Source organism: Cheilinus undulatus, linkage group 15, assembly GCF_018320785.1.
Source record: "Cheilinus undulatus linkage group 15, ASM1832078v1, whole genome shotgun sequence".
Classification (NCBI taxonomy): Eukaryota; Metazoa; Chordata; class Actinopteri; order Labriformes; family Labridae; genus Cheilinus; species Cheilinus undulatus.
Window position 1 is genome coordinate 24,029,944 of NC_054879.1, and position 24,299 is coordinate 24,054,242.

The 24,299-nt window shown below is 39.5% G+C and overlaps 1 protein-coding gene across 3 annotated transcripts; it reads left to right on the forward strand.

The window, feature by feature from the left end:
* The first annotated feature begins 1,991 nt into the window (after positions 1-1,991).
* On the forward strand, positions 1,992-23,918 carry sf3b1 (splicing factor 3b, subunit 1). 3 transcript variants are annotated; one of them, XM_041806411.1, is made up of 24 exons: positions 1,992-2,073; positions 3,753-3,925; positions 4,077-4,178; positions 5,285-5,399; positions 8,751-8,830; positions 9,022-9,204; positions 10,102-10,564; positions 10,911-11,032; positions 11,136-11,333; positions 11,453-11,554; positions 14,560-14,739; positions 14,824-14,910; positions 15,405-15,675; positions 16,566-16,711; positions 16,976-17,122; positions 17,446-17,571; positions 18,224-18,445; positions 18,538-18,720; positions 18,813-18,924; positions 19,007-19,127; positions 19,219-19,350; positions 21,090-21,362; positions 21,464-21,680; positions 23,363-23,918. In XM_041806411.1, the coding sequence occupies exons 1-24, from the start codon at positions 2,046-2,048 to the stop codon at positions 23,519-23,521; spliced, it is 3,942 nt and encodes a 1,313-aa protein (XP_041662345.1). In that variant the 5' UTR covers positions 1,992-2,045; the 3' UTR covers positions 23,522-23,918. The 3 variants fall into 3 exon arrangements, with proteins under 3 accessions (XP_041662345.1, XP_041662347.1, XP_041662346.1); XM_041806413.1 differs by lacking the exons at positions 1,992-2,073; positions 3,753-3,925; positions 4,077-4,178; positions 5,285-5,399 and adding exons at positions 5,486-7,772; positions 8,329-8,383; XM_041806412.1 differs by lacking the exons at positions 1,992-2,073; positions 3,753-3,925; positions 4,077-4,178; positions 5,285-5,399 and adding an exon at positions 5,486-8,383.
* Positions 23,919-24,299: the final 381 nt, after the last annotated feature.

Sequence of the window (24,299 nt, forward strand, 5' to 3'; positions counted from 1 at the left end):
AGTTTATTTGGCAACTTAAGGCAAAGAAAGTTTATAAACAGAGCATACTTCATACCCAAAGCAATTCAGTGTGCTTTACAGAGTTATAATACACACATTATTTATAACAAAAGCATTACATGAAAGCAACAAGACTAGTGATCCACCAGTGCCACATTTTTCCAGACCAAGTACAAGTATACTTACATTTGGATATACTCTGATACCAAATACAAATATAAATACTTAACAATACCATATCTGTTCTTAAAATTATTTCAAAGTTTGCTTTATTTTCATCAGATTGAGAGTTTCTGTTGTCTTCATTCATGGTATTTCCAAACTGCAGACATATAAGTAATAAAAATACATTGGCAAAGTTTCTAGAAGCAAAAAATAAAATCTTAGAAAACAAGATAAATCACAGTATCCTCAAACTAGGTACCTGCTTTATATGTTATTCAGTGTTATACTGCTTGTCTCTGACCACAGTCTCACTTTCCCAACAGGCAGTAGGGCACACCTGGTACCCTCCTCAAGGCCAATTCTGTTTGGTCCAAGTACCTTTGTGTTATTGTACTTGTATCATCTTTGAAACAAATAGTAGCATAGGCTCAATTTATTTGGTCAGTTTGGAAAACTTTAACTGTCATGACTGTTATGTGCAAAATGAATGTTACACTCCCCTTTGAATACTGAATAAAAGCTTTTTAAGGTGGCCACATTTTCCATTAGGAGGTTTAGGAATTTTGTGTTTAAAGTGATTCACTAAACAAAAGTATGGGTCACAAATGAGCTGTATGTGTGAGTTGAAGGGTCAAAATTCCCTCAGAATCAGGCTAAAATAAGGTAGGAAGTGTAGTGGCTCCTCACACAGACTCACCCATTGGTCTTGCTTTCTGTCAGACAATTCACTCCAAAACGGCCTTGTCAGGCACAGTCATAAGATGCCCTTTTGTAGAGGTACTGTTTCATGCTTCAACACTTCATTAGCTCTAAGTGAAATAAGGGGCAGACTCAGGATGTTTGAGAGGCAAAAAAGGTAAAAAAAGAAAAAAAAGGAGAAGAAGAAAAAAAAGGCACCTGATGTTTGTGGTGGGGCACCCGCAACAAAAAAGTTTAAAATAAATAGTTACAAACCTGGATAAGATTTAACATTTACACTATTGCATCTATAAGAACTCTGCAGACGAGGGACTAAAAATTATTTAACCAATGATTTCACAAAGATGCAAACGGCTGGAAGTAAACCCTGAAGGGCATTTTATCACTTATTGTTCACTGGAAGGGCAGCATGGAGGGTAATTCATCAGTTATTGTCAATTTAAAAGGCAACCTTGAGTGCACTTTATCAATTTTTGTCAACACAGAGAGCACTTTAAAGGGCACTTTATTATGTTAATCTATCCATAGAGGCATCAGGGAGGCACTTTCACTGCAATTCTTCAAACATTTGAGTCCAACAGAGGACGAAATGCTTCAACATCAGTTTGTTATTTATACTGATTTTTATTTTTTTTATTTTTTATGAAGAAGAAGAAGAAGAATTTTTATCTGTAAACTTGCTTCTCCTAAGCTTTTAGAAACTGTTATGTAGGGAGGGCTATTATTGTGTCAGTAAAAGTGAATTAAACCAATAACAAGCTCAGAGGAATGTGGTGTTCTGAATTAATAATCCATATGAAGAAGTTAAGAATTTATTATACATTTTTACTAAATTTTCAAATACAGGTTTACTGTTTATTCTTTTAACTATTTGGTTACTTTCAGACCACAATTTTTAATTGAAAAAAACGATAACATTGTTCAATTAACTAATAAACTTGTGAATAAATTAACTTTTTATAATCTATTACCAGAAAAAGTGATTCGTTTTGTTGACAAAAACTGTTTTCTCTTTGTAAACAATTGAAATTTACTCGAACTTTGGACTAATGAAAATTCTTTTGATCATTCAAACAATGTGTTAAGTAAATTATCTGTAAACTGATCTGAGAACAGCTACAAAGGGACGGAAGTCTACATCAACACACTTCCGGTTTCAGTGTTGAACAACCAGCACCAAAATGGCGAAGATCGCCAAAACGCACGAAGGTAAATAAATATTAAATGTTTGAAATGTCCTACATTATCTATCGACTCAGTTTAGTATACTATGTCATAAACGGGATTTAGTTTAATTTGCAGAGTCGAGAGCACATACATTCAGCTAAATGTTTAGTTTTAACAGCAGGAGTAGCAGGCCACGATACGACGCAACGCGGCCGGGTTAGATAATGGCGCTGGTGGCTAGCATTTGAGTTAGCAACCGTTAACTTGCATGACTGACCGCATTTTGGGTGTTTCGATGTTATTGCTGGCCATTGTCACCCCAAGATATCGACGCCTGTTACATGCACGTTCAAAAATGCTTTTGTGTATACATTTGCTTCGGAAAGTGCCATTTCCAGGTGCTATGAATATGATAGTGTCCTCATATGGCTAACCTGGTTAGCAGTAGCTTCAGTTAACATCACCAAACGTTCACACAACGGTGTACGGTGCAGCTATTAGCGTGTTGGATCTGTTTATCGTCTTCAACTGCATTTTGAGCGTTCTTGATTCAAAATAAATCAACTGCACAATATTTGAACAAATGTTCTGCTACACTTAAATTGTCCAATGTAGATTTCAAACTTTCTCTGTTCTTCACTCTTGTTTCTATATCCAATGTTTCTTAAGCTTATTTGTAAACATATAATATTAAATATTGTATTGTCGTGATTAAATTACAATATGAATGTAGTCAGCAGAAAGATCACCCGCGTCATGATCGCGGCAACCGAAACAAATGCCCTTAACTCCCAATATGGGAATAAATACTGTTTTTAGGTACAGAGAAATGCAGTGAAACTCTAGCATATTGTTTAATTTGCACAAATTCATAGACAAAGTCTTGTCCTAAGGCACACCATTTCTATATCAATACAAAATGGCCCCCTTTTTTATCAGGGTACAGCAACTAAAGTTTTTGTGTAGTTGAGGTAATGCATGAATGTTCAGATTTCCATGGCACACCTGGACTTGCCTCATACCATTGAGAACCACTGTTTTAATTTATCTGTTTAAAAATCATTTTGGAGTTTTATTGCCAATTACATTCCTTCAAACAAGGAATTTGTCTAGGTATTTGGTACAAACAATTAACATAAAAGAAGAGGAAGCTTGAAACTTAAGTAGATTATTATAGAAAAAAGAAATATGAAATTCAATAAAAACATCACAAAAGTGTGCAAAGGAGTCAAAAGGAAAACCTATACTGATGTTCAGGTATATTAGTAATGAACTTATAGTGCGGTTTCTAAATTAATATAACACACAATGTGCAGTTGTAAACGAAAGAAGTACAGTGTCTGTTAAAACATTAGAACATGATTGATTTTTGTCTGCCAATTCTGGAGTTAAGTGAGTTTGTTTGATTAAGTTAGAGTTTGTTTTACTTTCCCAAATGATTTGCAGTCTGCTCTACTTTTGTCATCCTCATGTATGCTGAAACATCAGTAAACTGGCTCCAGCTTTGCCTTACTGCTCAAACAAAGACTTAACATCATGCTGTAAAATGATATTGAGTGCAGCAGTACTGGCAATGTTTGACGAGTATGAATACTCAGGCTTGTATCAGAATTCTAGCATCACAGTTTTCATATCCCCTTCTTGCTTAGCTGTGTATTGCTCTTGGAGTCATTATTTGTATGTATGGTGCTCTTCAAGTAATCTTATTTTGTTTTGCCAAGATATTGAGGCTCAGATCCTGGAGATCCAGGGGATGAAGGCCAACCTGCTGGAGGAAGGAGATCAGGGAGTTGGCCTTGATTCCACTGGATTTTATGACCAGGAGATCTATGGTGGCAGCGACAGTCGTTTTGCCGGATATGTCACCTCCATTGCAGCAAATGAACAGGAGGACGTAAGTATTATCACAAGAAGTTATTTTGCATTTTTTTCCATGTCACACTTTGGGGCTTGATTGCTCCACTTTGTCTGTTGCATATGAGCTAGGAGAGCCTTGCCGTCTTGGCAAGATTTGACTAGACTCCTTTTTCCCTTTCTTTCTTCAGGATGATGAAGAAGATTCATCAACAAGCCTACTGGGACAGAAGAAGCCTGGGTACCATGCACCAGTGGCGATTCTCAATGCCATTCCTCAGTCAGACGAGCAAGTGTGTACCTTTTTTTTCTTTGTGTCAGTTTTGATCTTTGTACTCTGTTTTGGATTTAAAAATATACTCACACTAGGGGTGCACGGTATATGAGGTAGATGGTATAAACGATATAGATTTGGACTCTACCGACCAGTTGCGATAACTCTTGTGGATGACGCCATCGTATCTGCTTCAGTGTGACAATGGCTTCAATCACAGAGACCACGGAGCAGGAGGAGCTGGTTAAAAAAAACGGTGCTACATAGACGTGGGCAGTAAACTGGTATTAATACTGTCCCAAAGCTGGCGGAGAGAGTGAGTTGTGACACACAGCTCAGGCTGAGTCTAGTCAATAGCACATTTAGCTCTAGCATTACATGTAGCCAGGTAACTAACCGAATGTCAAGGACTCTTGCTGCTGTGACCAGGCACAGTTAGCAGGAAAAAACGTGTTTTTTCCTCTCAAAGTCTGACGGCTATACAGCAACAAAGTCAGTGTGCTGTCTCTGTCAGCCTGCCTGGGGCTGTAACACAAGCTAAGTGCTGCTTTGGCTGGTCTCAGAGCCCAGCACTGCAGCTCTTCCTCTTACAACGGCATGAACAACCATTTAAAAGTCTATTTTAACTTATGACTTTCTTTTCTAAGTCCACAGTGAGTCAAAGATCCAGGCTGCGATGTTAAATGAGGTCAGAAAAGCTGCTGTAAACTAGCCATATTCTCCGGTACAGCAGCCAAAGCTAAGCTAACTCAATGCTAAACACAATACTTCCGCCAAGCTCTTTTATTGTGAATGCCTTCACTAGGAAACGTGTTCAAGTCATTAGCAGCTTAACACACCTCATCAGGTTAGAGATGAAATGCAAAACTTAGAGTGCAGTTAGAAGTAAACCTAGAGAGACTTAAAAAATGAACATGTTTTCTTTGTTCCTATATTTAGAGATAAATTGAGTATGCCATCAAAGGCTTGTTTTAAGGGGAGAATTTGGATTAAAAAGCATAATCTCTTTTTAATTTTGTAATACCGTGATATAATACCGTTATCGTCAAAGGCAAGAAAAATACTGTGATATGATTTTTAGGCCATATTTCCCAGGTCTAACTCGCACCTTTTTTTGTTTGGCAGTATGACCCCTTTGCAGAACATCGTCCTCAGAAGATTGCAGAGCGTGAAGATGAATACAAAGCCAGGCGCAGACAGATGATCATCTCACCTGAGCGTCTTGACCCTTTTGCAGACGGTAAATTTTGCTATTTTTTCTCTTCATTCTTCCCATTTCCTCCCCCTTTTTTCACGGTTCACTCTATTGTGACACCTCCATGACTACCAATGGTTTAATGCCCATAGTTATGCTGTTCAACCCTTCGACCACAATACAATAGCTTGCCTCCCAGACTTGATACCTTCCCTGTGGTCAATCCTTTGTGGTCTAAGAACATTTTCTATGATTCTACTTGTATCAACTTTGCCACAAATGTTAGTGTGGGCTCGAGTTATTTGGATGGATGTGGTTTGGAAGATTATTATAGTTATGATTGCTGCATACAAAATGAACGTTTTTGCTCAAGCCTATGAAATGAAGTCCTGGTGGGGTTGCCACACGTTTCAGTGGGAGAGGTGGTTAGGTGTTTTGATGTTCACGGGGGGTATTTCACCTAATGAACGTGGGTCGCAGATGGTTTGTGTGTGAGTCGAAGGGTTAACAATCCCATCTGAGCACCAGGCTAGATTATGATTGAAAATGCAGTGATTTCATGACAAAGATTGTGAAAAAGGTGATGGGAATTTCATGATTTTGGCTATGGTGTAATTCACCTGGCATTAAACTATGCTTTGCCATTCTGAGATTAAAACCTAATAAATATGAGGTATTAGACACATCATTAGATCCCCAGGCAGTCCGAGGAGATAGCCTTAGAGTTCTATAAAAATGTTTTGGTACGAAAATTGAAAAAAAAAAGGTTGGTTTGGTCTCCCAGTTGTGCTCAGTCCAAGCAAACATTCAGCTCTGTGATAGTTAAATTAACCCAGTTGGCTTACCTTGCTGTAAATTAAGCAGGTCATTAGGCCTCATCACAGGACAGAGAATTACCATTAAGTTATAATTAGATATGCACCGATTGAGCAGAAAGCAGAGTAGCATTTTGGGCACTGGTAATCAATGGATCCTCTTGAAACCACAAAGATTGTTGGCTAAGGCCACAAACAAGCTGAGGGCCAGGCATGTATAAGTCTGCATGCAATGGACAAATTAAGTAGTCACCAACAAATTAATTTTTTGTGCAATACATAAATTGCACAAAAAAATAATTTTTTGTGCAATACATAAATTGCTCAAGCTGAAGAGAGTGAAACCATTAATTACTTTTACTCTTATTTTGATGTAATTTATTTCTAAGTAACATTTGACAACAGACGGTTTTAAGAGTTAGGTCAGGAATTGGAGCATGTGCTGGTTTGACACTTTGCCAGGCCAACCATGGTCATGTATTGTGTTTAAAATTTCCACTAATGTATTATTTTAAAAGATCATTTAATTTCTTTTAGTTTTATTCACATTTGAATAAATATACTCCAGAAATGTTGGTATAAAATACACCAGAAAACAAAGAATTAAGGCATTGAAATGCATTGAATCTTCTGGTGGAGATTTGTTTGAGTGAAAGAGGTCACTGGTCTGCAGTTTTGGAGGATTTTTTTAAGATGGTAAATTATCAGTGAATGCCTATTCAGAGTCTAAAATGCTATTTTCATCAAAGAAAGTCAGAAGTCTGATGCTCGTTGAGCTAAGTTGTTAGTGGCCATAGTCCTCAGTGCCCTGGATGCAGTTTGAAGTCTCAGTCTCAGAGAGGAGATGGGTCATGCATTTTTGGTGTATGTCTTTCCCTGCTGTCTCTCCCAATTTCCAATCTCTCTTTAGTTGTCCTATCTATCAAAGACAAAAGTCCAACAACTGTTTAAAAGTGCACCAAATATTTGTTTTTTGCTCTTTATTATAGTTATTTTAAAGAAAGAAAATGTGAGCTGGGGAGGAAAATGGATATCAGCAGCTTGGACCTTGAAAAAAATCAGAAATTGGATCAGTTGAAGAATTTGCGATCGGTGCATCTCTAGTTATATCTTACTTTTAGGTGAGGCTAGATTTTTTTAGTTTTCAAACTTTCAGGATAACTTTTTCAGACATATTAGTTTATAATAAACCCTTTTCTTAAGTTTTGTAAGCTTTAAGACTTTGATTTGATAAGACGTTATTAGAGTCAGAAAAGACACACTCAACAGACTATATTATAGACCAGTTAGTTTATCTTTGTCTCCATTTTATTGCATCTTCACTCCCCCAACGACATGAGCTAAATGACCTGAGTGTATCAGGTCTGGTCTAGTTAGGGCTTATCTGAAGCCTGCATGTAGAGAGAGCTCTTTGTACAAAGTTGTTGTGTCAATATATTTTTATTTTACAACTCTCTCTGTAAAATAGAAATATGTTAACAAGAAAAAATGTGTACAACAATACCACAGGCCCATACTAACTGTCCTTAATTTCTCTCCTACAGCAGTACTGCTTTGCCAGTCCTGTACTGCACTCTGTTAAGGGTGCAGCAACTCATCCTGTGTAGGTTATGGGGATCACAGAGATCTATGCACTTGACAGTTTGGTCAGGGTCCACTAGCTGCTTGTTTGGGGGGAATCGGACACAGCCCTTCTACAATAAACCCCTCCCCTTCAATTTTAGCTAAATTATTGAGGCATTCACATTGGACATTCATTGGCCAAATGTTTCACATCCTATTTTTGCCTTTCTCATTAGTTACCTATTCTTGAAATTCAAGACCTATATCTATAATTGATTTGTAATTATCAGCCTGCCTGTTGAGATTTACTTACTTGCCTCATTTAGATGCAAAAATACATACTTCTGTACTATATATCGATGTAATTCTTAGCCTGGAAATCTGACTTTATTGCTAGTTTAAATTAAGGGGAATGTAGACAACAGGGTCACATGTGATTTTTGTCAAGTTTTATGATAATACCCAAGAAGATTATTTCTGTTTTTTTTTTTTTTTTGAGTGCAATGAATCAATGATGCAACCCAGGTGGTATACTGTTGTGTGTGAGTTCAAACCCTTTTCCAAAGTGTTACTAATGGTAAAGAGAAATTTTCTAGGCTTCTTTTCTGCCGGTTGAAGTCTGACTGCAGAAGGACCCTTGGCACTGAAAGTGTACGTATTCTGAAGAGCACAGCCCAGGACCCCTGCATCAGTGATGGCTATAACTTCTTAATCCACTTAAAGAAAGCACCACAAACTCAGCTCTTCTCTCTATGTATCTGCTTGTTTTTCATTAGAATGCTATGACTGTATGTAAGAAAGTCAAATGTATATTTGTATGTAATTTAGAAGGACTTTGTTTTGTGATTGATATGTTTATTTAAAAAGAAAAATAAAGAATGTAAGTTAATTTGTTGGTATAAAAAATTGAGTCAGGGTTAGCTGGCTGTGTTTGTGCTTGCTGTGTTTGTATAAAGTGGGGTCTCTGGAGTGTGTACTGATGATTGTCCTTTCTTCTTGTTGGTGCTCTTTCGCGCAGGGGGCAAAACGCCGGATCCCAAGCTGCAGGTCAGATCATACGTGGACGTCATGTTGGAGCAAAACCTGTCCAAAGAGGAGGTAAGCAACATTAAATCAAAATGACAGACAAACTTGAGACATTTCCATCAAAAACTCTTAATGCAGAAAATACTTGGTTGATTTCCTGTACTTTTTTGGCATTGAAGAGCTAGAACAGTCTCAAATTAAAAATAAAACTTTCTATGTATAGTTGCATTATTTATCCTAACTCCTGTTTTTTTTGTTAACAGAGGGAGATTCGTCAGCAGCTGGCAGAGAAGGCCAAAGCTGGGGAGCTGAAAGCAGTCAACGGGTCCGCTGCAAGCCAAGCTGCCGCAAAACGTAAGCGCCGCTGGGACCAGACAGCAGACCAGACCCCCTCTGCTACACCCAAAAAGATGTCCAGCTGGGACCAGGCTGACACTGCTGCTGAGGTGAGACAGATTTCAACCTCTTAATGCTTTATTGCTAACTTGCTAAGACTTGCTAAATAACTAAACTAAAGTTTCAACTAAGTTGCATCTTCCCAGGACTTTCAAACAGTCATGTTAAGGGCTGGGAGGATTTATGCTACTGTTTTGTTTAGATTATTAGCCATAATGTCACAGCCATTGAAGGTAGGCTTACAGTTAGCTACCAGAGTGTGAAACAATGAAATATGGTCATACAGAAGACACAAAGGGTTATGTTACTGATTTTTTTAAGATAAAAAAGGTCTATTTTATATTATCAGTCAACAGCAATACATGACCCACAATCCTAGAGTGTCACTGCAATGTCTTTTATTGGATAGTCTTCCCTGCCCAAACCTCTGTGTCTGTCCTTTGTGAATTTAACGGTAATTTCCAACAGAAGACAGTTTTTCGTTGTTGATCTTATTTTTTGAGATGGACATTGTTCATTTGTAATCTCAGGAAACAGTACTCCATTACCCAAGAGCCTAAAGTCTCACAGAAAAATCTCTGATGAGCTGCAAATTTTGGCTGTGAGCTACTCAAAGTAAGGGTAACGGTCAGGTAAAAAAGGCAGTAACTGTTGAGCTCTGTTGTGATGACAGAAAGGTAGAATTTAGGTGATGTGTGCTAAAATGTCAAGATATGGACCCTAACTGATCGACAGTACTAATAATTCAAACATACTTAGGTCTTCATCTGAGAACAATGGTCTTTACTCTTTGAATACCTGATTGTACTGAGAGTTGGTACGGTTGATTCCTCATATGCTCTTTCTATGATATAACTTGTTGATTTAGAGAATAGAAGGCAATCGAGATTTAGATAGTCTCCTTCATGTTTTTGATCTAAATTTTCTTCAATTCTTCTCCTTTTTAGACTCCAGGACACACTCCTGCACACACACCTTCAAACAGTAGATGGGATGAAACCCCTGGTCGTCCTAAAGGCAGTGAAACCCCAGGAGCCACCCCAAGTTCACGCATGTGGGACCCCACTCCAAGCCACACGCCTGCAGGTGCTGCCACACCTGGAAGAGACACACCAGGCCATGCCACACCCGGACATGGAGGAGCCACAGGAAGTGTCCGCAAAAACCGCTGGGATGAGACACCAAAGACGGAAAGAGAGACCCCTGGACATGGGAGCGGCTGGGCTGAAACACCCCGCACAGACAGAGGAGATGAGTCGGTAGGAGAGACGCCGACTCCAGGAGCCAGTAAGAGGAAGTCTCGGTGGGATGAAACTCCTGCCAGTCAGATGGGATCCTCAACGCCACTTCTTACCCCTGGAAAAACTCCGATAGGAACGCCAGCTATGAACATGGCCACCCCAACACCAGGTAAAGAAGCTCATCATTTTAAGGGGGCCTGTTTCTTTGTTTATTTTTTATCTTCGTACTGTATGACTTGGATGTAAAGTTTTATTGCTATCTTGGTTGCATTATTAACTCTTTGTCTGTAGTGGTTAAGTTGGGGAATTTACTGTAAGGATATGTAGCTGTGTCTGTTGTGATCATTTATTTGCATTTAAAAGCCTTAGCCACAACTTCAAAATGACTCCACTTTTTAACTGTGTTTAAAGGGCCAAGAGTATCAAAGGCCATGGAGAAGAAATAAAACCCTTTTAAAGTGCATTGAAATGCTTAAGATTTGAGACTAACATGTTTCTTCTTTGTTTTCCTTTAGGTCACTTGATGAGCATGACTCCAGAGCAGCTGCAGGCATGGAGGTGGGAGAGAGAAATCGATGAGAGGAACAGACCTCTCACAGACGAGGAGCTTGATGCCATGTTTCCAGAGGGATACAAGGTCTGTACCCTATTATGAGTTTTCATTTGTTTCATTAGTAACAAAATTGTGATAAAATAGCACAGAACTGTTGCTGATGGTTTGATTGTCTCTATTTTTGCAGGTTTTACCTCCACCAGCGGGCTACGTACCGATCCGTACCCCGGCCCGTAAGCTCTCAGCCACACCCACTCCTATTGGAGGCATGACGGGTTTCCACATGCAGGCTGAAGACCGAACCACCAAACAGATGAACGACCAACCTTCAGGAAACCTCCCCTTCCTCAAACCTGACGACATCCAGTATTTTGACAAGCTGCTGGTGAGTCGCATCCCTGCGTACATCATACGTAAAACACTGTAAGGTCAACAGATGGTTGTTTGCTCTGTCTGAAGGTTATCATGTGTGATGAACTCTGACGGTGTGTTTTTGTGTGTAAGGTGGAGGTGGATGAGTCCACGCTGAGTCCAGAGGAGCAGAAAGAGAGGAAGATCATGAAACTGCTGCTGAAGATTAAAAATGGAACACCGCCCATGAGGAAGGTTGGTCATAGTTTTTACTTTCATACCCTCAACATACATTTAATTACCAAAATTAGCAGTTTAAACATCTTTAGCTTCAGTTCCTCTATTTAAAACACCTTGCATGAGCTCTTCATATTTTGACGTCTAAATAAATGAATAAATTACTTTACAACACAAACTATAACAAACAGGACTAATAGTATCCAAATAGAAGAACATAGTAGTAAAACTTGTTTATCCTTACCTCTTTCCCACTTTCCTCCTTTATCTCATGTTATTCCACTCCTCAAATGCATTTACAGCTAACCTACAAAAAACTCTTCCCAGTTTATTTGCCGGCTAATTAAGTGGTTGGAAACTGAATTAATAGAAGCATTTGCAGCAGAACCTTTCCTCTTTCATGTACCTGCAGAAAATATGTTTTTTGAATGGTTAAATGTCTAATAGTTCAGAAAGTTCTGGAGGATCTTCACTAGATTTATTTAATCTACTGCACTGAAACAGGATTTAATAGCTACAAACATGTTTAAAGGGGACATATTAGGCAAATATCACTTTTTCATAGGGGTGTGACGAGACGCTTATCTGACGAGATGAGATTTTACACCTTTTTTAATTTTTGAAAAAAAAAAAAAAAATACATAGGTGGATGATATGCCCTTTATACAACTAAAAGTGATAATTGCGAAGCATTCAGGTATATTCCAAAATGTTTAAACTAACTCCTGTTGTACGGAATAGGCTGTCAGTGCTTCCAAAAAGTATGTCTCGTCTAACTCTGACTGAAACTGTGTAGTTTAATGTTCTTCAAATCAAACCTTTCATTTCAACAGTCTACAAAATCTTTAATTTACTACACTATGCACTCATCGCTACAATTACAATAACTATATTTACTATAGTTAATTATATATAATAAAAGCATTTGGATTATTTTGAAAGTACTTTAAGCACTGTTTATAGACTGAAATATAAAGAGCTGCATCAGTAAATTCAAACTGTTTTTCATCCTCTTTAAGTACATCCATATTTAAAACACTCAAAAGAAATATTTGTCAATAACACATTTGCTGTAATTTAGAGAAATAGATTATTTTATTGTTTTGTGTTTTTTTTTAATCTCACATCAGCTTTGACACCATGCACAGATGTCTGTGTGTGTATGTGTGTGTGTGTTAATGTCTGTGTGTTGATGGGTGAGTGTGTGTCAGTCAGACACACAGGGCGTGTTTAACTGTAGAAAAAACTTCGCTTTTTGGAGCTAACGGTGGACTCTGTGGCGCTCTAATAGTGTTTGTTTTGCTAAGTTTACTGCAGCTACTCATGTTAAGCTTCTGATTGATGACACGCGCAGCCAACAGCTGATGGACGTGTGACTGACAGATGGTGAGACGAGAAGGAGACATGACGATGCAGCAACTCAAAGTTACAAAGTCACAAACAGCGGCACTACGAGCGAGTCTGCGCGCATATACAAGCTAAATAAATGCTGTATTCTCCTCATGGAGACGTCACAAGTTACCAGCAGCAGCATCTCATCATTTTGGACCGTTATGATGAACTCATTATGCATAGGCGGATCACGCGAGGCGGCCCCACGTAGCGCATGGGGAAGTGGGGTTGGGAGTTGGAGAAGTCGCCTTAATGGGCCACGGATCAGCTCCATTTCTTAATAGGCTCTCTCACGAACAGTTTTAAAGAGTCCAGGGCATCTTTGTGATCTATTAAAACTTCCAGTTTGGTATTTTATTCTGTAAGGACAGCTGCTGCTCCTACTGTCTGCGCAATATTGATCTCGCGAGATTGATTTTTCCATGACGAGAAATCTTGTGATGTTTTGATCTTGCGAGATCTCCTGCCGAGATCTCGTCACACCCATACTATTTCAGGCTTTTCTAACAGAAATATGTCCACCTGGCCTGTCCACAGTTCCCTCAAGTACCAGAAAAATCCATTTCCTTCCACCCTCTCTTTCTCCACCTTTCAGAAAATGTGTGCTGAAACAAGCCATTTTCAGATTTTAACCCTAGTGACCTCATATGGGGAGTAAGCACCCCCCCAGGTTTTGTTGGCCCTTCCCACTTGGAAGAAAGTTCCGCCCTCATCTAGTGATCTTCCTCTCAGGTGCCAGCTGAGATGCTGGATAGCTCAGCGGGTTACCCTGCTGAGTATGGTCTGGGAGGTTGATGGTTTGAATCCCAATCAAGTCCTAAATTTTGGATAAAAGTGTCTGTAACATCAGGAGATTAACATGAACATTTAAAGCCGCAGGCACAGAAACAGCTCATTCTGAGCAGGGCTGAAACAGAGGGGTTTTTAGACATACAAAAATCTCTCTGAGATTAATATAAACTTGTCTTAAAAGGGTAGAATATGCCCCCTTTAAACAAAGTGTGGCCATTAAAGTGAATCTTTTCCCTGCAACAGGCTCAATATTGGTTTGAATTCTTGTGAAGTACAGCTTGTATCTTTATTCTTATTATCCTTGTTAAAACAGAAGTAGTTCACATCTCTCTTGTAGCGCCCCCCAAAAATGAAAGTAATAAACCAATAAGTTCCCAAATATGCATATTTCCTTAAACTTCTACTGTCAGTTCTTTCTGAAGTCATTAAAATTGCTTATATTGGCATAAAGAACAAAATGCAAGATCCACACCCAGCACTGAGCCTGAATGTGGCCACAGTGTGAATATTTGCTTGCTAAAGAATCTCCTGAGGAGCTGCTGTTGTCAGTAGAGGTCAGAATGTTGACCATTATGATCTGCTGGGAGCAGCAAACAGAAAATCATCAGATCTGTCAAAACTGGCATCTATTAGGTGCGCCGATGTTCGAGTGGTTTAAGGGCCTGTGGCCCTTTGCTGCATGTCTCACCTCCACTCTCATCCCTGTTTCCGAGTCTATCCACTGTCCTATCCAATAAAGGCATGAAAAGGCCCAAAGATAAATCTTACAAAACTGTCGACTATCTCGTCACTGTGATCGAAAATATGTCACTGATTGATCCCCTCCTCTTGTCCCTCAGGCTGCTCTACGTCAGATCACAGATAAAGCTCGTGAGTTTGGAGCTGGACCCCTCTTCAATCAGATCCTGCCTCTACTGATGTCACCCACCCTGGAGGACCAGGAGCGCCATCTGCTGGTCAAAGTCATTGACCGCATTCTCTACAAACTGGACGACTTGGTTAGGCCATATGTACACAAGGTAGGCTACGTTTGGTTGCTCTTATTTTAACAGATTAAGAGTGGGAGAGAGATTTCACTAACTGTGGGACATTTTTGTGTTTAGATCTTGGTGGTGATTGAGCCGCTGCTGATTGATGAGGACTACTACGCTAGAGTGGAAGGAAGAGAAATCATCTCTAACTTGGCAAAGGTAATGCAGAGGATTGTTCATTCACTTTTTTTATTTATAAAATTCTCAACACTTTGCTTTCTGCGAACTATTCTCGCCTGTTCAACCAGTCTGTGGTCTGATCAGGGCTAGTCGTTCGCTAGAATAACACCAACACGAGAACCTGCAGACAGGACATTTTTGTCTCATCTGCTCTCAACCTGCACCCGTTGGTTATAAGCAGATTTTTTAATTAATAGAAATGTGTTATTTATGCTTTTATGTCAGACTTACTGTCACTGTTAGATTCTTACAAAGTCTGACATTTATAAAGACTTTTAAGAAATTGTTTGCTGTAAATAGCAAATTAAGCAGCTTTTCGTGTAGATTTTAGAGTAATTTGTTGATCCACTTGCCAAATGAATATTGTTGTAGAAGATTAATTGTTGTGAAAGTCTTTCTCAAGGTCCTGGAATTGTTGTTCAGAAAGTTCAGTGATGTCTCTGATATTTAACATCTTATCCATGTCCATCCAGGCTGCTGGTTTGGCCACCATGATCTCCACGATGCGACCCGATATTGACAACATGGACGAGTATGTGAGAAACACCACAGCTCGAGCCTTCGCTGTGGTGGCGTCTGCTCTCGGTATCCCCTCCCTCCTGCCTTTCCTCAAAGCCGTGTGTAAGAGTAAGAAGTCCTGGCAGGCTCGTCACACAGGCATCAAAATTGTGCAGCAGATCGCCATCCTGATGGGCTGCGCCATTCTTCCTCATCTACGCAGCTTGGTGGAGATCATTGAGCATGGTAAATCATTGCAGATGTTAAAGCCTATTCTTTGAGTTGTTTAGACAAACATTACTGATGACAGTCTGCCTCAGCAGGCATAGTCTCTGCAGCAAATGATACATGTCGTTAGACCCTCTGTGGATTATTTCAACCAGGGAACTTTTGAAGAACCATGCGTCGGTGCACTGTTTTAGCTGCATTTTTACTTGCATGTGCAAAGTTTGCAATGGTTCTACACTGTTTTTAAACATCTGCTAAAGTTGCCTTTTCAGACAATCTCTGCTTCTTTCAGACAGGAAAACAAACCGCAAGAACCTTAGAATAAGAATTTTCTTCCACTGTTGTGTACATGTCATACAGACTTTGAGGGCACTCTTGTTCACCTTAAGGTGAAGGATCTTGCAATCAGGGGCACTGGAATAAAAGAAATTCTATACAGATGTCCTTGAAGTGTTTCATGCATATTTAAATACAAAAGATGCATGACTTACAGTATAAAACAACCCATGTGTGGCTCTGTTATTGAAGAGTTTTGTCAGATTATTGCACAGGGAAAAGGATATTTATTGTCCTCCTTTTGCACTCACATAAAAGTTTTAAATTTACTGCCTCAGGTAGGACTTAAAAACTCAACTGCAAGTTAAACACAACTTTAATATAGTTAAGTGGAGCAAATTCACACTGCAGCTACGCTCCTGGATTTTAACACTGCTTTAAATGCATATGCTATTTTTAAATAGGTGTTTAATTTTTTTGTGCTCCTCCAAATCCTTGATTGAATTTCACAGGTGTTTAAATCATGCCGGAAATAGACGTCACATCCTGCAGAAAGAATTTATGATCCCTGTAAAGAGCTTATGGCTTATGTTCAAGTCTTGACTGCTGATATTAAATTTGTGATTCTGCAGGTCTCGTTGATGAGCAGCAGAAGGTGAGGACCATCAGTGCCCTGGCTATTGCTGCTCTGGCTGAGGCTGCGACTCCCTACGGTATCGAGTCCTTTGACTCTGTCCTCAAACCGCTGTGGAAGGGTATCAGGCAGCACAGAGGAAAGGTAAGATGTCTATCAGTAAAAGTTTACCTATGGCAAGAAAGCTGTTTTAATGCAAGATCCACACCCAGCACTGAGCCTGAATGTGGCCACAGTGTGAATATTGCTTGCTATAAAGTCTCCTCTGAGGGGCTGCTGCTTTTGGTAGAGGTCTGAAGAAAGACAATTAAACTCTACTGAGGGCATCAGACAAATGATTAGATAATTGAAGTTTACAAGGAACAATCTTAATTTATATTGACATTATTTCTTGGCATCCGTCCCCAGGGTTTGGCTGCTTTCCTGAAGGCTATCGGTTACCTGATCCCGCTAATGGATGCAGAGTATGCAAACTACTACACCAGAGAAGTGATGTTGATCCTCATCAGAGAGTTCCAGTCTCCTGATGAGGAGATGAAAAAGATCGTACTGAAGGTAAGAAATGTGATGAGTAAATCTACATCAGAGGAAAAAAAAAATAAAAGGTTAAGAGAGGATTTCTAGCCCAAACTGTGTGACCCATTCTCGCCTGTTCAGTCTCTGCATGGTTGCATCATGGCTAGTAGTTCGCTAGATAAACACCAGCATGAGAGCTAGCAGAGCTAACTGTTACGTGTCTGCTCTGTTCTCACCCTGCACCCGTTGGTTACAAATTCTGGACTTTTTAATTACTTTTAGCTCTCACTGAGTAAAAGAAATCAGAAGAAAAATCAAGGCTCTTCCTCTGATGTTCACTTGTTTTGTTCCCTGTCTCATAGGTGGTGAAGCAGTGTTGTGGCACTGATGGTGTGGAAGCTAACTACATCAAGACTGAAATCCTGCCCCCATTCTTCAAGCACTTCTGGCAGCACAGAATGGCTCTGGACAGACGCAACTACAGACAGGTCAGTCGACACATAAGATAGTAGCCAACCAAACAAGTTAAACTTAAGGGATTCTAGCTGGCTTGATTACACACAAGGAAGTATAAGATGTGTGCTTTTCATATTAACCACATTAATCTTGACAGCTGCAAGTTATGAAACCAGCTAAAGCATCTTAAACAGTCACTGAATTGTTTACTTTTTATCAGCTGCCTGTGCACACTTCCTCTCCTGCGAACTATTCTCGCCTGTTTAACCAATCCATGGTCTGATCAGGGCTAGTCGTTTGCTAAAATAACTCCAACACGAGAACCAGCAGACCTGGCATCTGTGTCTTGTCTGTTCTCAACCTGCACCCGTTGGTTACAGACAGATATCTTCCTCCTTTGACTGCAGTTTAGTTACTTGCAAAGACAATTTAATGATGTTTAGAGTGTTTGTGTTTGTCTCCTAATAAGATTTACAGTAAGCAGTTGCAGATCTTTAGAGTAATCTAATCAGTTTAGTCTTCTTTATCTCTATATGCCATTAAAATTAAAAACATTGCATGCAAAGAACAACAATTAGTACCTTACTACCCTAGAGGTTAAAGGATAAAGGTCTTAATATTCCATATAATACTTTTTTTTAATGTTCTTTGCTGTTTAATTCAAATTATTTTTCCCCTGTACAGTTGGTGGACACTACAGTGGAGCTGGCCAACAAAGTGGGAGCAGCAGAGATCATCTCTCGCATTGTTGACGACCTGAAAGATGAAGCTGAGCAATACAGAAAGATGGTGATGGAGACCATTGAGAAAATCATGGGAAACCTGGGAGCAGCAGACATTGACCACAAGCTGGAGGAGCAGCTGATCGACGGTATCCTGTACGCCTTCCAGGAGCAGACCACAGAGGTGAGAAGACTTATAGATCTACACAACATGCGAACAACTTGTATTTAAGGTTAGATTGAGTTATTTAACTCATCTTTTGTCTCTTCCTGCAGGATTCTGTGATGTTGAATGGTTTTGGTACAGTTGTAAACGCCCTTGGGAAGCGTGTGAAGCCCTACCTGCCACAGATCTGTGGTACAGTGCTGTGGCGTCTGAACAACAAGTCTGCTAAAGTCCGTCAACAGGCGGCTGATCTGATCTCACGAACAGCTGTAGTCATGAAGACTTGCCAGGAGGTAAATAATGAACAATTGCTCAAACAGATTCAAAGATCCAACACATATGTAACTCATTCTAAAAACTAACCTATGCTGTTCTGTCTCTGCAGGAAAAGCTGATGGGTCACTTGGGTGTCGTGTTGTACGAGTACCTGGGAGAGGAGTACCCTGAGGTGCTGGGTAGCATCCTAGGAGCTCTGAAGGCTATTGTGAATGTTATTGGTATGTCTACAATGTCATAGCCATCTAAGTTACAAACCTGCCTTACTGTGCTGGATAACTAAACATGTTCCTGTCATTGCAGGTATGCACAAGATGACTCCACCTATCAAAGATCTGCTCCCTCGTCTGACTCCCATCCTGAAGAACAGACATGAGAAGGTTCAGGAGAATTGTATCGACCTGGTGGGAAGGATTGCCGACAGGTTAGTAGAATAAAACCCTCAGATATCAGTTAACTAGTTGAAATTCAGAGTTTAAAGGAGACTTTATTCCAACCTTTTCTGTGTGTTTCAGGGGTGCTGAATACGTATCAGCTAGGGAGTGGATGAGGATTTGTTTTGAGCTTCTGGAGCTGCTGAAGGCTCACAAAAAGGCGATCCGCAGAGCTACCGTCAACACGTTCGGTTACATCGCCAAAGCTATTGGGTGAGTGGCATTCAGATCTTTATTAAAACCACTTTATTTGTGATTGATTTAATGTTTCTGCCATAGTATCGCAATCTCTGGCACCTGTTTCATTCAAAAAAGTATTGCAATGTTAACAGAGACAGTCATATTATATAACCTTTAGAAACTTGAGTATGTATTTTCAATTGCAGTTTTGGGTGGTATCCCTACCAGTGCAATAAATAAGAAAATTCAGCAGCTGCACTGCAGCAGTTAATTTTTGTAAAAGCTTGTAATTTAGCTTTAAAAGCAACGTGTCCATACAGTCTTTAGAATGGAATTGAAGGGCGCGCAGTTGGCCTAGTGGTTTATGGCGCGACCATGTACACGGGTGGCCTGGGTTCGAATCTGGCCTGTGCCCCTTGGCCACATGTCTCTCCCTGCTCTCTTCCCTGACTCTATCCACTAGGGATGGGGATCAAAACCCGAGTCCTCTGTGTTTTTGAAATACCTGAAAATCAATGGTGTTTTAGCTAATCGATACTGCTATGGAGTCTCACGGGCTCTGTGACGTAACGTCATTTTAAGATATAACTGTTGTAAAAACATGCATCAGTTCTTTCAAGGGGAGCATAAACTAAAAGCACATCAGTATTGTGCATCACCAGAATGTGCTACCTTCAGCTGTCGACTTGAGGAAAAAAGACACTGCCTGCGAGATGCATGCACTCATATCCACCAGCGCTGGGAGTAGCAGGCCCTTATACCCCTCTCTTTAGCTGCTTCAGGACAGTTTTCTTTTTCAGCCGCTCAGATAAATGCTGAAATGGGCTCCAAAACTTGTAAAAAGTCCTGTTTGTTCAAAGTATTAATCCAGTGTAGAAATCCATGGTGCTGAACTTAAATAGCTGAAAGACGGAAAATATGGTGCGTTGAGGTAACCTCAGTAAATTAGACAACTGTATCGTATATGTTATGTGTTCAAATGTCTCATAAAAACCGGAAAATTTAGTTTTTCACGAGAAACCTTAATAAATACAGTTGTTAATTTGAAGAATGTGCTTGTATTTGAGGGATATAAAATGGATGTTACAGACTGAATCATAGCTTTTTAACTCAGGCACTACTCAGCTAAGACCAGTGTAAATATTTGTATCCATTTTGTTTTTCCACCAAACTATAGAAGAGCATCGATAGTGGTATCGATAAGGACTCGGATCAATAAGGAGTATCAATAAGGGTATCAATATCTATAAAAATGAACGATCCCCATCCCTAATATCCACTGTCCTCCTCTATCCAATAATGACACAAAATGCTCAAACTAAACCTTAAAAATAAGAATGGAAATGAAGACCTTTTTAAGATCCAAACATCAAAAGAATGATAGATTTTTCCACCATGTTGCCTCTGTGGTCTTATATGGGACTCAACAGCTTTGATCTCCAGTGTCCCATATTTAAAGCTTTTTTTGAATGTCCTTATTGTAGCCTCATAAATTTTCTTCTTGAAACAGGAGTAAGTCCAGAGGCTAAGAGAGCGGTTTAGATTTGATTATTTCGACATATCCCAGTCAAAAGGCCTAAAATTCAAGAGTTCTAACTTTACTTTTACTATGGAGTGAAAACCATTCACACTTCAGAAGCTGGATTCAGAGTATTAAAAGGCCTTGCTTTTTCTAACGAAGTCTACTCTGTTGGAGATCTGCTTGATGTGTGCAATGTAAACATGTTAAATTGTTATCTGTATTAAGTATCTTCTCTCCTCCTTCCTCTCAGTCCCCATGATGTTTTGGCCACTCTGCTCAACAACCTGAAGGTCCAGGAGCGACAGAACAGAGTCTGCACAACTGTTGCCATCGCCATCGTTGCTGAGACCTGCTCCCCATTCACTGTGCTGCCAGCACTCATGAATGAATACAGAGTACCTGAGCTCAATGTGCAGAATGGTGTGTTGAAATCCCTCTCCTTCTTGTTTGAATACATCGGAGAGATGGGAAAAGACTACATCTACGCTGTCACACCGCTGCTGGAGGATGCACTCATGGACAGGTGAGGAACACACTTCAGTTTAACCTGAAGCTTCTGTGGTATAAATCTATATCTAGTTTATAGCATATTAACTGTGACTCTGTTCTTGTCTGGTCCTGCAGAGATCTGGTTCACAGACAGACAGCAAGTGCTGTGGTCCAGCACATGTCTCTGGGCGTCTATGGCTTTGGCTGTGAAGACTCTCTTAACCACCTATTGAACTACGTTTGGCCCAACGTGTTTGAGACGTCACCTCACGTGATCCAGGCTGTCATGGGTGCTCTGGAGGGTCTGAGGGTCGCCATTGGACCCTGCCGCATGCTACAGTACTGCCTACAGGTAAAACTACCATCCCAATATGTCATATAGATGTATAACCTAACATTCTGTTGACTTAGCTGGTCCTAAATTGTTTTCTCTGTTATTCCTGGTAACATCTGACTTGATTTTGATTTAATTTAAATTTTGTGTTGTGCATAAACAATATGTCTGGCCCAAAGAGGCTTAAACAAGACCATTTTAAACACAGGGACCAAAAAACCCTTGACAGAAATAATACTAATGAAAAAATAAAACATCATGACATTTCTTCCAGGCTTTGTACCATTGCATAACCACCCACACCGCCGTCCTACAGCCCTAAAACAATAGCAAGTAGATGATGATAAATGCAGACTTCTAAAACAAAAAATAAGTGCTGTTGTTTCCTGGTACTGCTAGGTTGATATTCCACGTTATGTAAGTCTGAAGTATGACTGAAGAGATGAAAAATATATCTGAAAATGTTGGAGATGGATGTTGCTGAAATTATGTTTCATATCAATTCAAAGCAAACATGGCAATATGGCCATCAATTAAAATCACTGTTTTTTCAGTCTTTGCAGTAATTGTGTTATATCCCATATTATCAAAATAAATAATAATAAATAAATAACACAATTAAATGCATATAGAGGTGCTAATACCCCCCTTTTCCCCTAAAGCAAGCCTTCATTGGTATGTTGAACTCGTGTCTAAGTATGTGATCACAGTAAAATATGTATAAAAATTTTATAAGTGTAGCTCCACCTGTAGTTTTAAATTTACTTTCTGTCCTGCTGAGGTTCATCAAGCTGCTACTGATAATACCTGATAAAGGCATTCACAATGAAAGCCCTCAAGACAAATGACAAATATGGACTTTTACTTCGAAAGACTTGTCATAAATTATGTATCATTAATTTAACCTAGCTTTAGCAGAAGTGTCAGTGAATGTATGGAGCTAAGGTGATTGCAGCTTCTCCCCCAGCCTCATTTAACTGCACAGCCCTGTTCTTTGAATCATCATGGATTTAAAACAACAGTCATTATAAACACACCCTTAAGAGATTTTATGCACAGTTTGTTTGCATAATGTGCATAACATCTCTGATGCTGCAAAAATAATGTATTAAACTGGTATATTGGCACATTTCAGGTTAAAGACAGATTGTAACTTGTCAGACTTGTATATTAAAGCAGGCCATATAGTGATTTAATCTAATTTGGGATTTGTTGCCCAGCCCTACCAGACTCTGTTGTCTAACATTACTCTGTTGCACAATTTTTATTCATCCGCCACTGTGAGTAGCAGTTTGACCTATTGGTGGCATTGGATATGCCTTGTGTGCATTAAAACACAATGTATGAATTCAAACCAGCGACAGTGTTACAAAAACCTTTTTTGGCAGAAATTTTACTGGTGATGGCACTGACACACGTTCAATGCTACCACTAGCTTGAAGTGAATTAATATCTCCACAGACATTTAGTTCCTTCTTTAAATATTCTTCAAAATATCCTGGATTATTAGAACAACTGTGTATTTGTTGCTGGCGAATTGAATCACTGGTACACCATGATTCAGTGAGATGCTTAGTCTTAATGTTATTTAGGAGCATCCTTTCATGCAAGCATTTATTTGAATGGGAATTAAATGAATGTAAGAATGGTTTATATTAAGTGTTGAGTATATTATGATTCATTGTTTTTTTTTTCTTCAGGGCTTGTTCCACCCTGCCAGGAAGGTGCGAGACGTCTACTGGAAGATCTACAACTCAATCTACATCGGCTCACAGGACGCCCTGATTGCTCACTACCCACAGGTCTACAACGACGAGAAGAACATCTATGTCCGCTACGAGCTCGAGTACACATTGTAAATACGAATTAATGTCCTCAATTCTTTTTTCTTCTGCACTGTCGACTGGGTCGGGTTTTAGTTTAGCTCACTCTGCTTCTGTTTGACGCCACCTTCACCGACCTTGAAACAAAAAGAGCATGAAAAAGAAGGGACGCTGTAGAGTCTGTATGTATTTTTTATTTTTACTGTTGTTGAACGTCCCGGTGAGGAAATGTGGAGGTCATAAGCAAGAAAGAAGAAAATGAAGCAGTCATCAACACAATGTTTTAAATATCTGGATTATGTTTTTTCATTTGTGTGTATTAAAATCAGCCTTTGTGCTTGTTTTACACACGCAGCTCTTCTTTCACGCCTCCTCTGTTCTCATTAGATTGTTGCTTTATTTAACCAAATAAAATGTTTGTGTATAAAAGTCACTCTGTGTCAATGTTTTTTTTTTTCTTCTCGTATGTGGGAAACAGCCATTTATGCAGATGATGCCATGATGATGTTGGTTAATGTTTTTAAGATGAGACAGATGATGTTTGAAGTAAATGAAGTTAAAGAGAAATTGGAAATTAAGGTATTTTTGTAAGAACTAGATCTCCTCGTTACTTTTGTTTATCTGTTTCTTTCTGAAACTGTTTAATCTCATTCCTTAAAATACGACCGGATTCTCCATCAAAAATCAACTCCCTGTTATCATCCCACACAGACACAACACAGATAAAGCAGAGAGATGATGGGGGATGGCTCTGCTGGCAGCCTCCGTCAGGATGAAATCATTGGTCACATCAGGGTGCTGATCTCAGTCTGAC

What these genes read in the sequence shown, in the direction of transcription:
- sf3b1 (XM_041806411.1), top strand. Translation starts at nt 2,046, where the DNA reads ATGGCGAAGATCGCCAAAACGCACGAAG. An exon ending in TCTTGACCCTTTTGCAGACG is followed by an intron (nt 5,400 to 8,750) that starts GTAAATTTTGCT and finishes TCTTTCGCGCAG; the next exon opens with GGGGCAAAACGCCGGATCCC. An exon ending in GGTGGAGATCATTGAGCATG is followed by an intron (nt 15,676 to 16,565) that starts GTAAATCATTGC and finishes GTGATTCTGCAG; the next exon opens with GTCTCGTTGATGAGCAGCAG.